General features: G+C 38.9%; 2 protein-coding genes across 8 annotated transcripts; one reads left to right on the top strand and one right to left on the bottom strand.

Moving 5' to 3' along the window:
- The first annotated feature begins 260 nt into the window (after nucleotides 1-260).
- On the top strand, nucleotides 261-7556 carry LOC113158531 (interleukin-31 receptor subunit alpha). Of its 3 annotated transcripts, none has more exons than XM_026354487.1 (16): nucleotides 261-424; nucleotides 532-585; nucleotides 839-886; nucleotides 1027-1144; nucleotides 1231-1397; nucleotides 1501-1643; nucleotides 2065-2200; nucleotides 2348-2436; nucleotides 2553-2760; nucleotides 2913-3098; nucleotides 3682-3813; nucleotides 4017-4166; nucleotides 4823-4966; nucleotides 5059-5152; nucleotides 5243-5324; nucleotides 5462-7556. In XM_026354487.1, exons 1-16 carry the CDS (start codon nucleotides 355-357, stop codon nucleotides 5912-5914), a joined length of 2274 nt encoding a protein of 757 aa, XP_026210272.1. In that variant the 5' UTR covers nucleotides 261-354; the 3' UTR covers nucleotides 5915-7556. The 3 variants fall into 3 exon arrangements, with proteins under 3 accessions (XP_026210272.1, XP_026210273.1, XP_026210274.1); XM_026354488.1 differs by having other exon boundaries at nucleotides 842-886; XM_026354489.1 differs by lacking the exons at nucleotides 1027-1144; nucleotides 1231-1397.
- srek1 (splicing regulatory glutamine/lysine-rich protein 1) lies at nucleotides 6940-15627 on the bottom strand. Of its 5 annotated transcripts, XM_026354492.1 has the most exons (12): nucleotides 15389-15627; nucleotides 15132-15265; nucleotides 12921-13036; nucleotides 12684-12830; nucleotides 12422-12600; nucleotides 12120-12250; nucleotides 11922-12033; nucleotides 11724-11822; nucleotides 11487-11558; nucleotides 10936-11050; nucleotides 9427-9544; nucleotides 9184-9303 (listed from the first exon to the last, which is right to left on the bottom strand). In XM_026354492.1, the coding sequence occupies exons 1-11, from the start codon at nucleotides 15514-15516 to the stop codon at nucleotides 9458-9460; spliced, it is 1320 nt and encodes a 439-aa protein (XP_026210277.1). In that variant the 5' UTR covers nucleotides 15517-15627; the 3' UTR covers nucleotides 9184-9303; nucleotides 9427-9457. The 5 variants fall into 5 exon arrangements, with proteins under 5 accessions (XP_026210276.1, XP_026210279.1, XP_026210280.1 ...); XM_026354491.1 differs by lacking the exon at nucleotides 9427-9544 and having other exon boundaries at nucleotides 6940-9303; XM_026354494.1 differs by lacking the exons at nucleotides 9427-9544; nucleotides 15389-15627 and adding an exon at nucleotides 13414-14549 and having other exon boundaries at nucleotides 6940-9303; nucleotides 15132-15262.
- Between the last annotated feature and the right edge of the window lie 74 nt (nucleotides 15628-15701).

The following is a 15701-nucleotide window of genomic DNA, read 5'->3' on the forward strand; positions in this document are numbered from 1 at the left end:
AAAAAAAGATCTGATCTTGGACTGTTGCTCTCTAAGACACCACCTGCGGAGTGAGTTTGCTATTCAGATGAGTACAGTTTGTGAGCTGCTCTATTTGTAGAAAGAAGAAGTACAGAAAACAACATTTTTCTCTGCAACCTTCTGGGGACGTACAGCCTGTTTGTAGCCAGCCTATGCGTCAGACTGTGTCTCCACCCCCCCCATGAGACTATAACTCCCCAAAACATTTCCTTCTTCATCATTCTCGAGTAAGCAGCCGCTGTGTGCATCATGACTGTGACTGGCAGCAAACAGTGGGTGTGAGACTCTCTCAGACTCTCTCTGGTTTCAGTCGTTCAGTCATTAACATGCAACATGGTTGGTTGTGAGTTGTTAAACTCAAAATGTTCTTCCTATTCAAGTAATCTCCATTTTTTCATCCTCTGTAAGTAGTCTCTTATTTTTAATCTTTAACAAATGGTAAATGTGAGTTAAGGGTAATGCCAAGCGAATCATGACCATGTGTTCGATGTACTTTTGTTCATGTTCAAGGTCTGATTCTTGCGTACCACACTATACTCACTTTGAATGGCGAAAAGTCCAGAGGTAGGCTTGTATACTTCTTGTAGTAGCTTTGTCATTACTCACTATGCTGAAAACTTAAATAGCTATTATTCATATGATTTCAAATGTTTCCTACATGGGCAGCAAAAAACGCAATGATAGATAAGTTAGATATTATGAAATCTACATGAAGATAAACAGTAGTTGTTGTTGTTTAGTGCCTGTGTTTTTCCATTGCTGAGAGAAAATGTTATCTTAAAATCTAGTTTCTCACCATATTTAACTTGTGTTCCAGTAGATTGCAGCGTTTTCCCTAATTACCAGCACTGCATCAATCACCCAGGTAACAAAAATACATTTAAGTCAAGTTGAATAATCGTCATCATCCTGCAAAAATGAGATTAGAAACTGTGAAAACATCATTTTCTACTATTAATTCGTTCTGTAGGCTTCTGTGTAATGTGAAGTTTGCCCCTCTTTCAGCTGGGGTCCAGGATTTAGACTGTTTTAGTAGAAATGACAATGTTGGTTATATGAGATGTGTTTGGAAACCCGGAAAGCACACGTCAAATAAGAAGTACACACTCATCATAGAAACGTAGTAAGTAAAATGATTTTTTTTTCAACATCATATTTTTTTAATTAAATAATGACATTCAAAGACACATATCTTATTTGTTTCTACAGTTACATTTCCAAAAACACAACATTTTGTGAAAGATACAACCTCACTGAACCCTCGATAACCAACATTGGGATATATTCAAAGAGAGTCATAACTGCTAAGATTTTTGAAAATAGTGAGTCAACAAATTGCACAAAAGCAGTTTTTAGAGGATCAACAAACAGCTTGTGTAAGTCCACAAAAATAACAGCAAGTTTCTTTTTATTTTCTATATGGTTGGAAAATCTCTAATTGATCTGAAGGGGATTTTTTACTACATATATGTATTTCAGTGCGATGTGGTCCTCCACAAAGCGTGACCTTTCGTCGCCACTCTGGAAACCTAGACATTAATGTCATATGGCAACCAGAGGACCGAAAAGTTAAGGATTACATCGTGAGATATAAGACACTGAACAGCCGGTCATGGAACGAGGTCAGTATTAAACAGTTTCTTACAAAACACATGTTATTAATCAACTTAATGTATTTGGATTCTTATCTTGGACCCAATTGGCTTCCACAAGCAAATAAAACATAAGCGATCTTACTGAATATGGCAGAACCAGAAAATGAATACTTGTTTTACACATTTACTACCTATGATAAACAAGGTTTCCCCAGCATCTCACAAGTTTATTGTGTTACTGTCATCTCTGTGCAACTTTCTCTTGGCACTTATTTAATCTGCTGCATTCAAGTCTGTCTTTATCTAAATGCTATTAGCTGAGTGAATAGTGGTTCTAATAATTAATAAGAATTCAATATCTAATTCAAGCACAAAAGAAAAAAAGAGTAGGTGTGTGTTATTTTTATTTTTTGGCATTTATTAATTACTGTGCTGTCGACCGTCACAGGTGCAATTCCAAAAGGGAAGTGGCTGTGTGGTGCAGAATCTAAACTCCTCGCTGGCCTACAACGTGCAGATAAACTGTGTCACTAATACAAAATGCTTACAGTGCCCACCGAGTGAAACATACACCATACCATCTGGTTAGTTTGCTATGTGCTTTATTGGTTTAGATTAACTGGTCTATAGCAATGAGACAAAAATCAATGGAGAAAAGATGTTTGATTTCACTGTATGGTTACACAGAATGGGAAAAGTTGCAATAAAGAAACGTGTCATTTCTCTTTCAGAACTGATAATGCAACCTGAAATTAAAAAGTGTCAGGATAATGATGTTGCAGAGATGGAAGGCAAACGGCGGATTTTTCTTACATGGAAGGTAATTTAAAAAAAATTGCCTCCTCAAATGTTCCTTTAACTATAAATATACAGGTGAATGTGTCTTCTGTGCAGCCATGGCGGATTTTGATATAATAAATTTACTTTTCTTGTTAGTTTTATGCTGAAGAGCAGAATAACAGCTACTATGTGGACATTGAGAAAGCATCGGGAGAGGGTCCAAGGGAGCGGATGAACACCCCTAAACCTGAGATCACGCTGATTCTCTCTTATTCAGCTTTTTATGTGCACATCGGTGCTTTCAACAATGTCAGCACCTCACCAGCTGTAAGCAAAATAATAACAGAGCGGAAAGACGTCCCAAGTGAGTAACACAGCAGCACTGTTCAGTTTAATGTCGAGAAAGTCTGTTTTTAATTTCTGAAGAGCTGATATTTTTGGATAAATAAGGTTTCACTTGGCTACGAATAACCACATTAATACTTAAAAATGTGACATATACATTTGTGTCAAAAGGTTTCAGAGACAGGAGGCTGAATGTGACGGTTCACAACAATACAGCCTTCACTGTCTATTGGGAAGATGATCTCATCAAAACCTATACCTGCTATTGTTTAGAGTGGAAGAAAAGGGGGCAAAAAGCAAAGTACAAGTCCTTTTATGAGAATGAAAAAAACAACTGGACCATATCTAACTCAGCAGGTGTGTAAATATTCACTCATTTTTTTAAACCCACCTTCTAGAAATTATCTTCACATTCTACTAGTTTGTTTTTCCAAGTCCACATTTTGAAGAAAGCAGGAATCGCTGCAAATCGCTGGAACTGCAGTGTTGTTGTACAAATTGCATGGCTTTCATATCTGATATGTGGGTTCACATCGGCATTAGTAACTGTGGTTGTATTTAAGCCACACAAATGCTTTGGTTGAGGTTAGGAAAGGTTGTGGTTTCAGTGAAATGTTAATAGTAATCGAGTAGACACGCCTTGTCTCACGCTTAAAGCCACTGACTTTTTCAATATTAACCAATACCACATTCTCTTCCTAACCTCAACCAAGCAGTGTGAGCATAGGTATAATTAAACACCTGTAACTAGCTTTAGTTAGGATGAGGGGATCCTGTATCTGAAATGTTTTCTATGTTTTCTAGTAGCATTTCTTTTATTGTAAAACATATTTCCTGTTTCATCTTAGCCAGATTTAACCATAACTCAGGGATGAGGTGGATTTAAGTTTGTTTTTTCCTTCTCTCTGAGATGATTCACTTGCTTGTTTTGAAAAACCAGAGCGTTTGGAGCCTTATGAGAGATACACCGTCACTCTGCACACTCGTCCATACAAGAGCACCTGTGGCCTCAAGCGTGTGAATGACAGTGAGAGCACCTATGGCAGCACACAGTTCTATTTCATTGAAGGAAGTAAGTCAAAGGATTTTCAATGTTCATGTCTGTATTTTAGTGGACTAGGGTCGCACTAGGAACCACATAGTGTGTGAATGATAGAGGTTCAGATTTCACCAAAGTCAACAGGATTCATCAGCTTGGAGCCATAAATAAATATACAAAATGTCATGGAAATACATTAAGCAGCTGTAAAAATATAACGGTCTGATCTTCCAAAGCTCCTCTCAGTGCTCCAAACATCAGTGGCAACGTGACACTGAATTCAGTGATGCTGCAATGGCTGCCCATCCCGGAGGAAGACATCAGAGGCTTCCTACTGGGTTACACAATCCACTACATGGAGTCCCTCTCCAGTGGTACAGAGACAAGTAAGCACCATCTATCTTCCACTAATCCATTTCCACTTGTTTTAAGTAATCCAGGGGTAGGTGCTCCTCAAGAGCCACTGCCATACAGGTGTGTTCAGTTATGAAGTGAAGTGGTGTCTTCCAGCTTCTGATTGACTGAACACAGCTGATCCGGTAAAAGAAAAAGGGACCAGGGCGACTCACCTCTGGACTAACCCATAAATGCAAATATTAGTTTTAACCAATTAAAATGTTTTAAATACTGACTGTAGTTGCACACAACCTCTAACAGCATTTAGAAAATGTGCAAACTTCATATCACCTTCAGAAAAAAAGTGCAAACCAATGTACTGAGTGGGTGTGCACTCTCAAATGTGCAAAATCATGCAACACAGGAAGCAACTCATTATAGGATTTCTGAGAATTAGTTATGGAGATGATTTCCTCCTAAATGGAAGTAATAACAGTACAAAGCAGCATGCTGATCAGAGAACTATGCACCTGTCGGTTCATTGTGTCTATTACATTCAGTAAAGGAGATGATTGGTGCTCAATGCTTGTTTGCATGAATATGTGACAAATTGATCGACAGTACATCCAAACGTTGGTGAGATTATAATATCTTTAAACGTGATACAGTATTTGGAAAAAATGTTACTTTCATACTGTGGTTGCAGACATCACAGTGGATCCAGAGTTAAACCACTATCAACTGGAGGATCTAAAGAGTGGCACCGCATACGAGGTCCAGGTTTCAGGTTTCACCCAGGCAGGAGCAGGAGTACGAAGCACATCATACCACTTTAGCATTAATCATCAAGGTTATATCAATCAACAGCTCATTAGACTTCTGCATCTCACGGCCAAACATCATCTTAATTAACTGTGTTTTCTGCCATTTTTCTTTGTAAAGAACCTTTTGACTTAAGTCTTAAGTTAAGGGGCATCATCACAACCTTTGCTGTTGTCATCACTGTGCTGATATTTGGACCTGCAATAATAAAAAGGTACGGCCATCTTCTCTTTATTGTTCTTAACCTGGACAGTTATCTACTTTATTTACTCTTCTCAACTAAATTTCTGCTTTATTTGTATAGAACAAAAATTATTGTGTGGCCAAGCATACCTAATCCTGGAAAAAGCAATGCAATGCAGAAAATAGAAGGAACATGTGAGCTGGTAAGTCGCCATTGTTGTCGCTGAGTGTATGATATGTGTGTAAAAGACATCATGACTGTACAGCAGGATCTCAATGTTTAATACAAAGTTTAGAAAATGAAATGGCTGCATTCAGGATGTTGTTTTCTATCACCCAGGAACTCTTAGAGTCCATCAACACTCTGAAGGTGGAAGAATGGGATACGAACAGTCTTCAGATAGTTGAGAAAGAAGCTGTGATCTCTGCTAACATGCTACCACTTCTGGATACCTCAGAGGACCGGGGAGATTCAGCACAAATGACGAGCAACTGGATCCAGAGAGACACAGAAGACGTAACTGGAGGTATCCCACCAGGTGCCATCACGTGCTCGAACACGCCACAGACAGACCTCCACGGTTCTCCTTTTGCTTTTTCAAGCGAATACACAACGATGGAAATATTTAACCGGCTGATGCCGCAGGGAATTCCAGGAAATACAGATGTTAATCAAGCTGAGGAAAGCGAGTTCGAGGGCACAGACTGGACTGTGGTAAAGCCAGGAATGGACTATATCAGACAATTCAGTACCAGTCCAACCTTGGACAGTGAGTTGTCCTCATTCTTGTAAAAATGGCTTGGAACTAGACTACTGGAACTTCTCTCATGTGTGTATTTGAAGCCTGCTGGTGCTGGAAGCTGCAGGTCAGCAACGTGAATTAATTTAGTCTTAAATTATCTGTAGCAATTGTACGAGTATTTAGCTCTACACTTATGTTTACTGCCTGAAAAAGACGATTAAACAGGGTAGAAATACACAGTATATTTATTTAAAAGGACTGAAGGCCAGTTTGAAGTACCTCTTCCTACCTCTAATTACATAATGTGTCTTAATACTGTGCACTACTCGAACAATCTCTTCTATCCATGTACATCATCACTGCACACATTTGTAAATCTCTATACCTCAAGATGTTTTCAACATGAGGTATTCAGATCCACCTTCACAAGCTTTGACTGGACGATCTAATAGACATGAATGTATCAATACAGCTGTTATAGTCAACAGATCTCAGTACACAGTTACTTGTTGTAATGTCTCTACAACAGTGGTGCGGGCTTAATGTTAACCTGCTGCTAACAACGATGCCGATTTTAGGGTGACATGAATGTCTGCAACAAATATCAGCGGATTAGACCCTTTTTGAAGCTCACATTTTGATCTGTCATAGTAGGAAAATCATTCTAGTAAGAACTGGGGAACTGTTGTCTGCACCAAACTTCCCAGCAGTATATAGAAAGAAATCAAAATGATATCACATCACATGAGACTGCATGAACAGGGGGATTAACTAGTACAAAATATTTCTTCAATTAGTTAATCATTCTTTTTGGGGTTGCAAAAATGAGTCAATTAGCTAATTAGCTAACCAAAAGAACCATTGCCATAAATAATTAACTTTGTTTATTTGCTGGTATCTTTATGCTGCAGAGGAAAAAAAAACATTTGAGACTTTTCAGTCCCTTCTATGGCCTTTTATTGAATAACCGTAAAAATCAAAAACTGAATGAACAATTTTGGAGTGTTAGTAAAACAGATTAGATGCAGTGTTGAGATTTCAACTGAGGAGGACTGCATACATACAAACATTCAGGAACAGTGCAACCAATCCTTTATGTATAACATGTTTCTACAGGACACAGTATTCATATGTAGTGGATACACAGATATAAAAAGTTTAATTCTTCACACAGTCATTTGTTGGAAATGCTTTTTACTAAACGTTACCACAAGTTCATCACTTCAAACTGAAGCCTTGTGTCCATAAAAAAGAAGGAAAAAATAAATAAATACAATAAAATAAAACCAGGTTGGTAGAAGTGGAATTCCGTCTTTAAACAAACACTGTTATTTCTTGACACACAGACTCAATACTGTCTTTAACACTGAAAATGAAATGCTAAATTAAGTAAATCCACACAAAGTCCCGTGAATGTTTAGTATATTCTGTTATTAATATCTAAAGACAACTGATAATACTTTAATATATCATCTCATTAGTTCCAGCTAGACGTCAATAGTTATAAATTTATGTTGCATTTGTCAATAACTCTCCATATTCTATTAGAATATTCTGTACAATCGAAGTCTAGGCACTTTTTGACCCCTCTGTGCTGGCAGGTTGTTTGATGACCTGTGAAACAGCTCGTCTAGACTGCCACTGTGAACTTTAGCATCTCTTTTATTTTATTGTGGACACACACTGCTCCACCCCACTCTCGTTTTACAGCACAGGCCTGTATTGTTTCTGGAAAACTAAACAGTTTCTTTCTCACAGCATTACAATGACAACAAGAAAAGGAACATGATGCACTGTGATCTTATTGTGACTACCAGTAATAAAGAATATAAAAAAGCAAGTACATGTACATCTACAAATAAAGCAATGTATTCATGTAGACCACATGAGAAATGTATTTTTTTACAAGAAGATTCTAGCAAAAGTTTCACAAAGAAAAGATACTCTGCATTCTTGCAATTACAGCATTTCAAGTCTTAAAATCAGCATCACACATTTTGCAGAACGCCCTAGACGATCCAGGAAAATGGTGTAAAATAGGAAATAAAGGACACTTCACAAACCTAGTAGCTCGAGTTTTCCTTCAACACCACCCAAAGGGCAAATGAGCATTTCAGCATGAACAGGAATCTTTTTTATTGATTTGATTTCATCCATACACTGAAGGTTTTCAGAAGGACCCTTATGTTCTTCCAGCGTCTATTGCAAATGCACCAGTTGTCCCACTCGGTAAGTAAGCAAGCAGAACATGGGAAACTGCAGTCACAATCACACTGTGGCCGGGGCTGTAAAATAAAAACCGTCGCACCTCAGACCTCAAACACTTAGAGGCAAGTTTATTTTTATACTTCACCGTGTCCGTGTCATTAAATACATATGACATTACATGTGACATGTTCCAGCTGCTGAAGAACATTTCAGCTGGTTACTGTCCATGTTTAGCAAATCCTGGTTCATGTTATTATAATTAGTTTCCACTAAATCTACTGAGGCAACAGTATCAAGCTCCTGCTCTGTGAAAACTGAAAACCTGATGGTTACTACAGTTTCTATCGTCCTGTAGTTGCACTGCTTTGTATTAAACGCTGCCCGAGGAAGTGTGCAAAGCTCTAAATGTGTTGCAGTCCACACTGTCTGCTAGCCCACACTCTGTGTTTAGTTTCTTTGTTCACATACTGAGATTACTTTTTATTACTTCTTTCCCTTTTTCTTTGACTCATCTATTTCACTGATGTTTTTTTTTGTGCAGCAATGAAGGCAACAATTAACAAGCTCTCTTGTTGTCATTTTAAGAATAAATGGGCCATAATGGAGCATATAAACAAAAATATGTTTATGCAAATGGCACAAATCAAACAGCATGTCATAAATACTGATATTAGAAAATAAAAGACTCTTCTGTATAGTCAGGATGCCACTGGAAGCATTGGGAGAAACATTTCAAAAGCCAGTGGCAAAGCTACTGTTAAAATTCAGTTCCCAGCTGCTGGAGAAAGGAGGAGAGAGACATTACTGATGCTGTGGTGACAGACTGACGAGTCTCAGAAGCTCTGCAGCTCTTTTCTGGTCTGCTTTAGTCCCAATATCTTCAGCCAGTCTTTCACAGAAAGCTCAGAGATACTGAGTGCTCAGTTGCCTTTTAGATGAGTTTGAAATAAAGAGTTTAATTACGAGATTGTTGCCAGGACTAGAAATCAGATGTATGTATACGCACGTGATGGACACTGAGATGATCTGTTGAACCGGATGAGTTTTTATAGTGTTTTAACAGTCACTGGGTGCTGCCTGCACCCGTAGTTGTGTCCTCATCCATGTGGGACTTGTAGTTGCCATTATGCTGAACACAGGGCGATAACGTCATGTCCTCGCTCGGAGTAGCTGAGTCTTCTCGGCCACTCTCATAGTCTAACGTTGCTCCTCTGTCATAGTCCATTTCCATCTGAAACAACAAGGGAGTAACAATAGGATCTGGAAAGTGGAAATGGCTGAAGAAAATGTGGTGCAGGTACTTTGACAAAAATAGATTATTACATTAAAATAATGACATGCAGATGCTTTTTACCCAGGAGGAAAGAGCAAAAGAAAAAAATCCTTTAAGTTTCCTGATGAATTTGATTCTGACATTTCAAATTGCAAAAGGTGTGTTTGCAACCATTCCAGGTTTCATACTTGTCTGAGGTCTGTGAATAAAAGAACAATTATAATTACGTCTCAACAGAACAGACCAGTAAAAACAGGCACGATTGTTGATCTCATGCTGGAGCTGCGAAGAAAGCTTAAATAGAGCCTTCATGCTTCTACTGAAATTCAGCAGGTGTCCATTGTTTTAAAGTCTAATTTCTTCCCACAACATCTGCTCTATTACACAGCCATTCACACTGATCTTGTCAAATTAATGCATATAATAAAAACAAATATAGTTCCAGAACGTTTTCCACAGTTTTCATTTCTTTTTTATAAATATATATGTTATCAAAACATTGCAGTGACATATCTGTCATTTGAAAGTTCTCAGATGTTGAGTTGTAACTTGCTCCATTTGTTCAATATTACTGCAACAGTGGCTGTTTTTAGTCATTATCTGTAAGGCTTGTACAAGACGTCAAGTTGATGACACTTATGAAAGCTTATGTGTACCTTCCGTAGACTAGGTAAACACATACTAAAAAAACAAAATCAACTTTTCCAGTAAACAGCAAGAATTCCCAGGAGACAGTAACATTTAAATCCCCAAATCCAGCATTACAAAGACGGGTAGAGATATTTATCTAATCAGCTTAAAGAACTTTGTTTGAACTTGCAAATTTAGACATAAAAGTCCACAAAAGATACGCATCAATTCAGGTAGATTGTACAGACTCTGTGGTGCAAATCAGACAAACAAGCATTTTGCAACATTGCAAAAACATCACTGTTGAACCAATGTTCCGATTGTTATCTGCACCAAAGGCTGAAGTGTGATAAGCGTAAACGTGTCATATTTTGTCTCACAGCTATCAGATTTGAATGATCTTTGTAGTGAACCTTGAGAAGTAGGTCAGTGTTCATGTGCTTTGATGGTAAAGTTAAAGCATTCACAACAAGGTCAAGGGGGAACAGGAAAGTGGAGAAGTGCAGACATGCAGCAGGTCAGTAACTACACATTCTCCCTTATAGTCCTATAAGGGAGCAACAGGTGAATAGTTTTTACACAAGAACAGCGTCATATAGAGATACCTACCATTTTAACATGTGTTGACTTTCTACTTCCTACAAACTGAAAATAAGCTCCTGTTCCCAGCAGTTTCTCATTCACATACACACAATACCAGTAAGCACACAGCTGCTTATATCATTTGTCTACTTGACTCATCTGTGGGTGTATGTAAACTACAGCCTTATTTCCAATAATACTATGATGTGTTGATGCTGAACACTTTAAACTTGCGCTGTGCTAGAGAAATGTGACAGCATTTTTGACAATTCATGTGAATTATGTTTAAGAATTGTCACGTCCTGTCTACACCTCTCCTTATTTTACACTTCATTTTTCCCCCTTTAGTGAGGTTTCCACATGTGTCAGCGTCATTACCTTCACTGTCTTGGCCTTGCTTTTTATCCTGTTCTCGTCTTTGCGACTTCTCTTCCTGGATGTGGAGCGCTCCTTTCTTTCCCTGCTGCGCTCCCTCCTCTTGTCTTTCTTACCTCTGTAAGAAAGCAAAGAAAACAAAGCAACAATAAGGACCAAACCAACTCATCCAGCGTCTTTACATGTGTTTAAGTAACAGGTTAAAGTCGTCTTTCTTGCTTAAGCTAGAAAAGCAGACGTCTAAATAAGTCACTTTTCAACCCAGTATCTCTTTGATTCTGACCTTTTGCACTGGTTCAAGAAGCGTTGAAAGCAGCAGAAGTGTGACAATACTTCCAGAACAAGCTCAGTGAAGAGGGGAATCTGATTACTCATCTGCTAAACGTATCCACAGATTTCCAGTAACCAGGTCCCTTAAGTGTATGTAAACTTGTTCCACAATCACCCAAGAAACCTGTTTTTCTCAGTAACCTGATTACTCTACTGCTTTTATACGCTGTCATGGAAACTTTAGAACACACAGACCAACTTAAATGTTATTCCAGTGCATTTACCTCTTTGGAGACGGTGACTTCGCTTTCCTACGAGGGCTCCTGGATCGATCCTTACTCCTCTTCCTGTGGCCCCTGATAACAACACATTACCTACTTGAGTATATTTTCTAACTAAAACACAGGAATGTACAGAAAAAGCATCAGTGTTTCAGTACATGCATTACCAGAGACACAATAACAAGACTGCTTGGTTTATTTGGAGCTTGATGTTTTGCATGTTGCTTGTTCACAACATACCTTGAGCGACTCCGACTGTGCCTCATGTCTCTGGAGTGCGAGTGTCTCTTGTGGCTGCTTCGAAAGCTGTGCGAGTCTGTCCATGACTTCTGTGATGTTCTGCTCCAATGGGACATAAAGCATCACTGACTGAACACAATCATGTGATCACAGCATCAAGAGAGAAAAATCTAAAAACACAGAGAGAGAAATACGCACTTGTGTTTCGAGTGGGAACTTTTCCTGCGCGTTCTTGAGTGTGAACAGGAGGATGACTTAGATCTTGATCTCCGTGATCTTCTAGGCCGACTGGTGGATTGCGTTTCTGTTTCTGAGCGAGACCAGGAGTCTGAGCATCAGATTGCAACACAGCGTTACTGTCTTATTACTAAAAATAGAGCAAGTCAAATGCTGTACCTGGTTCTATTGCAGCAGCAATTGTAGACTGAGCCTCCCTCACCCTCTTCATGACATTTTCTAGTTCCTTAGCAGCAGCCTGTGGTGTCAGCTCTGGGGGTTTTACTATGGCATTATTGGAATGATTAACCCTGTAAGAAAGAAAAAAAAACATCAACTCACACAAACCGATAATTATGTTCTCAGATTTCCATAAAAAAACACAAAAAAGATCAAATAAGTTTATTGTTTTTTGCACAATATTTCAATAAGACAACCACTGAATTTTGCTGTGGAATGACCTATAAACAAAAAACACATACTTCAGAGGTCTGTCTCCAAACATGACTCCATTGAAGGTCAGAGCTCTGGCGACTGACTCCTGCTCTACAAACTCTACGAAGGCGAAACGTGTTGGCTGAGTCTCATCTCCAGCCATCCGAACAAACTTTACATCTCCCACCTGCTTGAAGAACTCCAACAGCTGCTCTGCAGTGGTGGTCTGCAAGCACACAGAGAATAAATCCTCCTGATTAGTTCCCGCTCTGACAGTTACTCATGGTTACAGATTTGACATTGTATTACCTGTGAGTTTAGATTGCCAACATAGACAGTCCTCCTGATTTCATCGATTTTTGAGGGATCCACATTGCCCATGAGGGGGGGCTGGGAGTGCACTGATGCTGTGGACTCAAGACCTGCTGAAATCCGATTCACCAAGGGAAGGTTCAACTGAGGTTGTAAGATAAACACAAGTCATTTTCGCCATACATGACAAATGAGCAGATAAGAGAATAAGGTAAGTACAGAATGCTGACTCACGCTCTGAAGAGGAGATGGTGTAGGAATTGGTAGCAGTCCCCCGCCAGGAATCAGACTGGGTACTGGAGTGGCAGGAGCCAAAAGTGACAAGGCCTTGGCTTCTTCTGGGATTTTCCCTGCAGAACAGAAGGATATATTAGTGAAGGCAAGAGAGAGACTGATCTCTATCTCTTCTATGTCTGCACAATTATCCCACTGTATTCTAGAGAGAAAGAGAGCATACACTTCCCCATACAGCCTACAAGTGCTCTACTGTCTACTCATGGTATAGTGAAGACCGAGCATCCTTAATTTGCTTTCATTAAATTATCAGTCAATGTGAATTATAATTTTCAATGATGTGCAAAAATCTTTACTTTTTTCACAAACAAAAAAAAACACTGATTTTGTGTTTGGTCTCTTTTCATAGATTAAAGAAAAAGATGGAAAAAAAAAAAAAAAAAAAAAAGAAAACAATGCAGAGAATGAGTCAACACTTTGATGTATGGGTCACCTGTACTGGAAACATATTGGTCATGAACCATACGATATCAAGCATGGGCGCTTTTCCGTGGGGCGATCGTTTCGTAGTGTTGGAAAGATGTGCAACACAAGACAACCCCAATGGCTGCATCACTAATAGCACACAGAACATCAGATACAGAAAAGAACAACAATTTTAAGAACTGTAAGAAATGTTAGCCAAGACTTAGCTATTAAACACAACCAATCAGGAATTTTGCTCATTCCACTGTGGGTTAAAAACTGCTGTTTTTAATCGGTGAAGAAGAGAGCTAAGAGTTAAGACTAATGAGAGACAAAAAAAAAACTACAGATTCAGTTCATTACAGCTAGATGCACTGAACATGAATTACAATTTATCTAAAAGGACAAATTTCCTGAACACTTCGAGTGCTGGGAAATATATTTCAACAAATAACGGCGCAAAAACATATAAGCATGTATCACGAATTTTAAGATTAAAAGAAAAAAGTGATGTTAATTGACTAATGCTTGTGTTATTTTTAAATACTATACATCTCTATCAGAGCTCAAGTGTAGTAATGTGAGGGAAACCACCTAAATCACTGCCGATTAAAAGTGCAAATAAAATTTTAAAGATTCATTTGGCGTAAAAAAAAAATAGTATTACTAGGTCTCACTTTGATAATGTCTAGCCCTTCATTATGACAACAGGAGTAGCAGACAAGAGAGTAAAGTGTTAGTGATCCTCCTAGCATCCCGTGTGTGATACACATCCCACCGGTATGCCGTAGCAACCTGGACAGAATTCAATCAAACACAACCTGCAGCTGTAGCAGAAAGAGAGAGGGGGGTAGGGGTTGGACAATAATCAAAACAACAAACCAAAATAACAAATATAAACACAACGCTAGAGAATAGCAATACTGCAGTTTCTAGATAGAGACAGTAGAGAGTGGACAACATGGGAAAGTATGAAAGTAAACAAACCAAAAGAAAAATAAATAAATAAAAAGAGACAAGATGTCCATCTTGGAAGGTTCAGCGGGCTATTCTCCTGGTCACATTCCCCCTTGAAGGCTGCGTTGGCCCGATCGGGGATAGTGGCTTGGAAAACAATGCCTGACTCAGGCTAGTGTAGTGTAACAGCTGGGCCAGTCTAGTCATCTGATATGCACACATAATCACACAGAAAAAACATACAAAACCAAATTAATAAACTCAGTAGCCATCCAGCACCAAGTCACGTGGACAAAAAGCATCAAGTTAGAGGTGATATCATTTCTTTTTTGACTGTACACAAGGGAACAACACCAAAGGAGAGGGAGATTAAAAGAAAAGGAGCGTCAAAAATGAAAGAGAGAGAAAGGGAATTATGTTAGCTGTGTTGCCATGGACTTATTTTGTAATTTCCATGAAACAAGTAACATTAATGACAGTTATTAATGAGCTAACCTAAATATTGCAGCTTGGAAAAAACTGGTTTTCTGTCAAATCCACCCAGTGACACCCTACAGAAACCTTGGCTGGAGGCTTTTAATCATATCTAACTAGAAAATGTAAAGAAGTGATAAAAATACTACACAAAAAATGGCAAAAACCTGCAGCAGCCAAACGCGCGACTTGCTTATTATAAATAGAAATAAATGAAAAGATCCTACACTTCAACAAACTCATTAAACGACTGAATTCAAGAGGAAGAGACCACAGTCAGCTCAATAATATGTATTTAAACCAAATGGCACTCACCTTCTGCACATGGCACTACTATCAGAGCTCTGTCAATAAAAACAGTGTTGGTGAGATGTTGCGCCACACCAACACTGGATGGGTCGCGGTACTTTATATAACACACTTTGGAGGAGAACGACAGAGGTGCATTGCTGTGAAAAGCAAAAAACAGGCAGAAGAAAATGCGGTTTAGTTATGCATTATAGCTGCACAGCAGAAAGGCCGCACATCCGCGGTGTTGCCTAGCTAGCCATGCCGGGGCAGGTTGCTCTTACTCGGGCGGGTAGAGCCGCAGCTCCTCGATGTCTCCCAGGAAACCGAACAGAGTGCGCATTTGCTCGCTGTTCACAGCCGAGGACAGGTTGGTGACCTGGACGACTGCGGTCCCTGGTATCCCGCTCATTGTGCAAACTGATAAATATCTATCTTTTAAATGTAATCGTTAAATTAACTGTTTATTAGTCGGTACGTTTATTTACACTTCATCCAGTCGAGTCGAGCTCTGACTTCTTCGTTGTTTTTAAAACGGGATGATAATAAACAGTGAGATGCAGTACCGCCCCCTACAGGGCTGGTTAGTACATTACT

Source organism: Anabas testudineus, chromosome 12, assembly GCF_900324465.2.
Source record: "Anabas testudineus chromosome 12, fAnaTes1.2, whole genome shotgun sequence".
Lineage (NCBI taxonomy): Eukaryota > Metazoa > Chordata > Actinopteri > Anabantiformes > Anabantidae > Anabas > Anabas testudineus.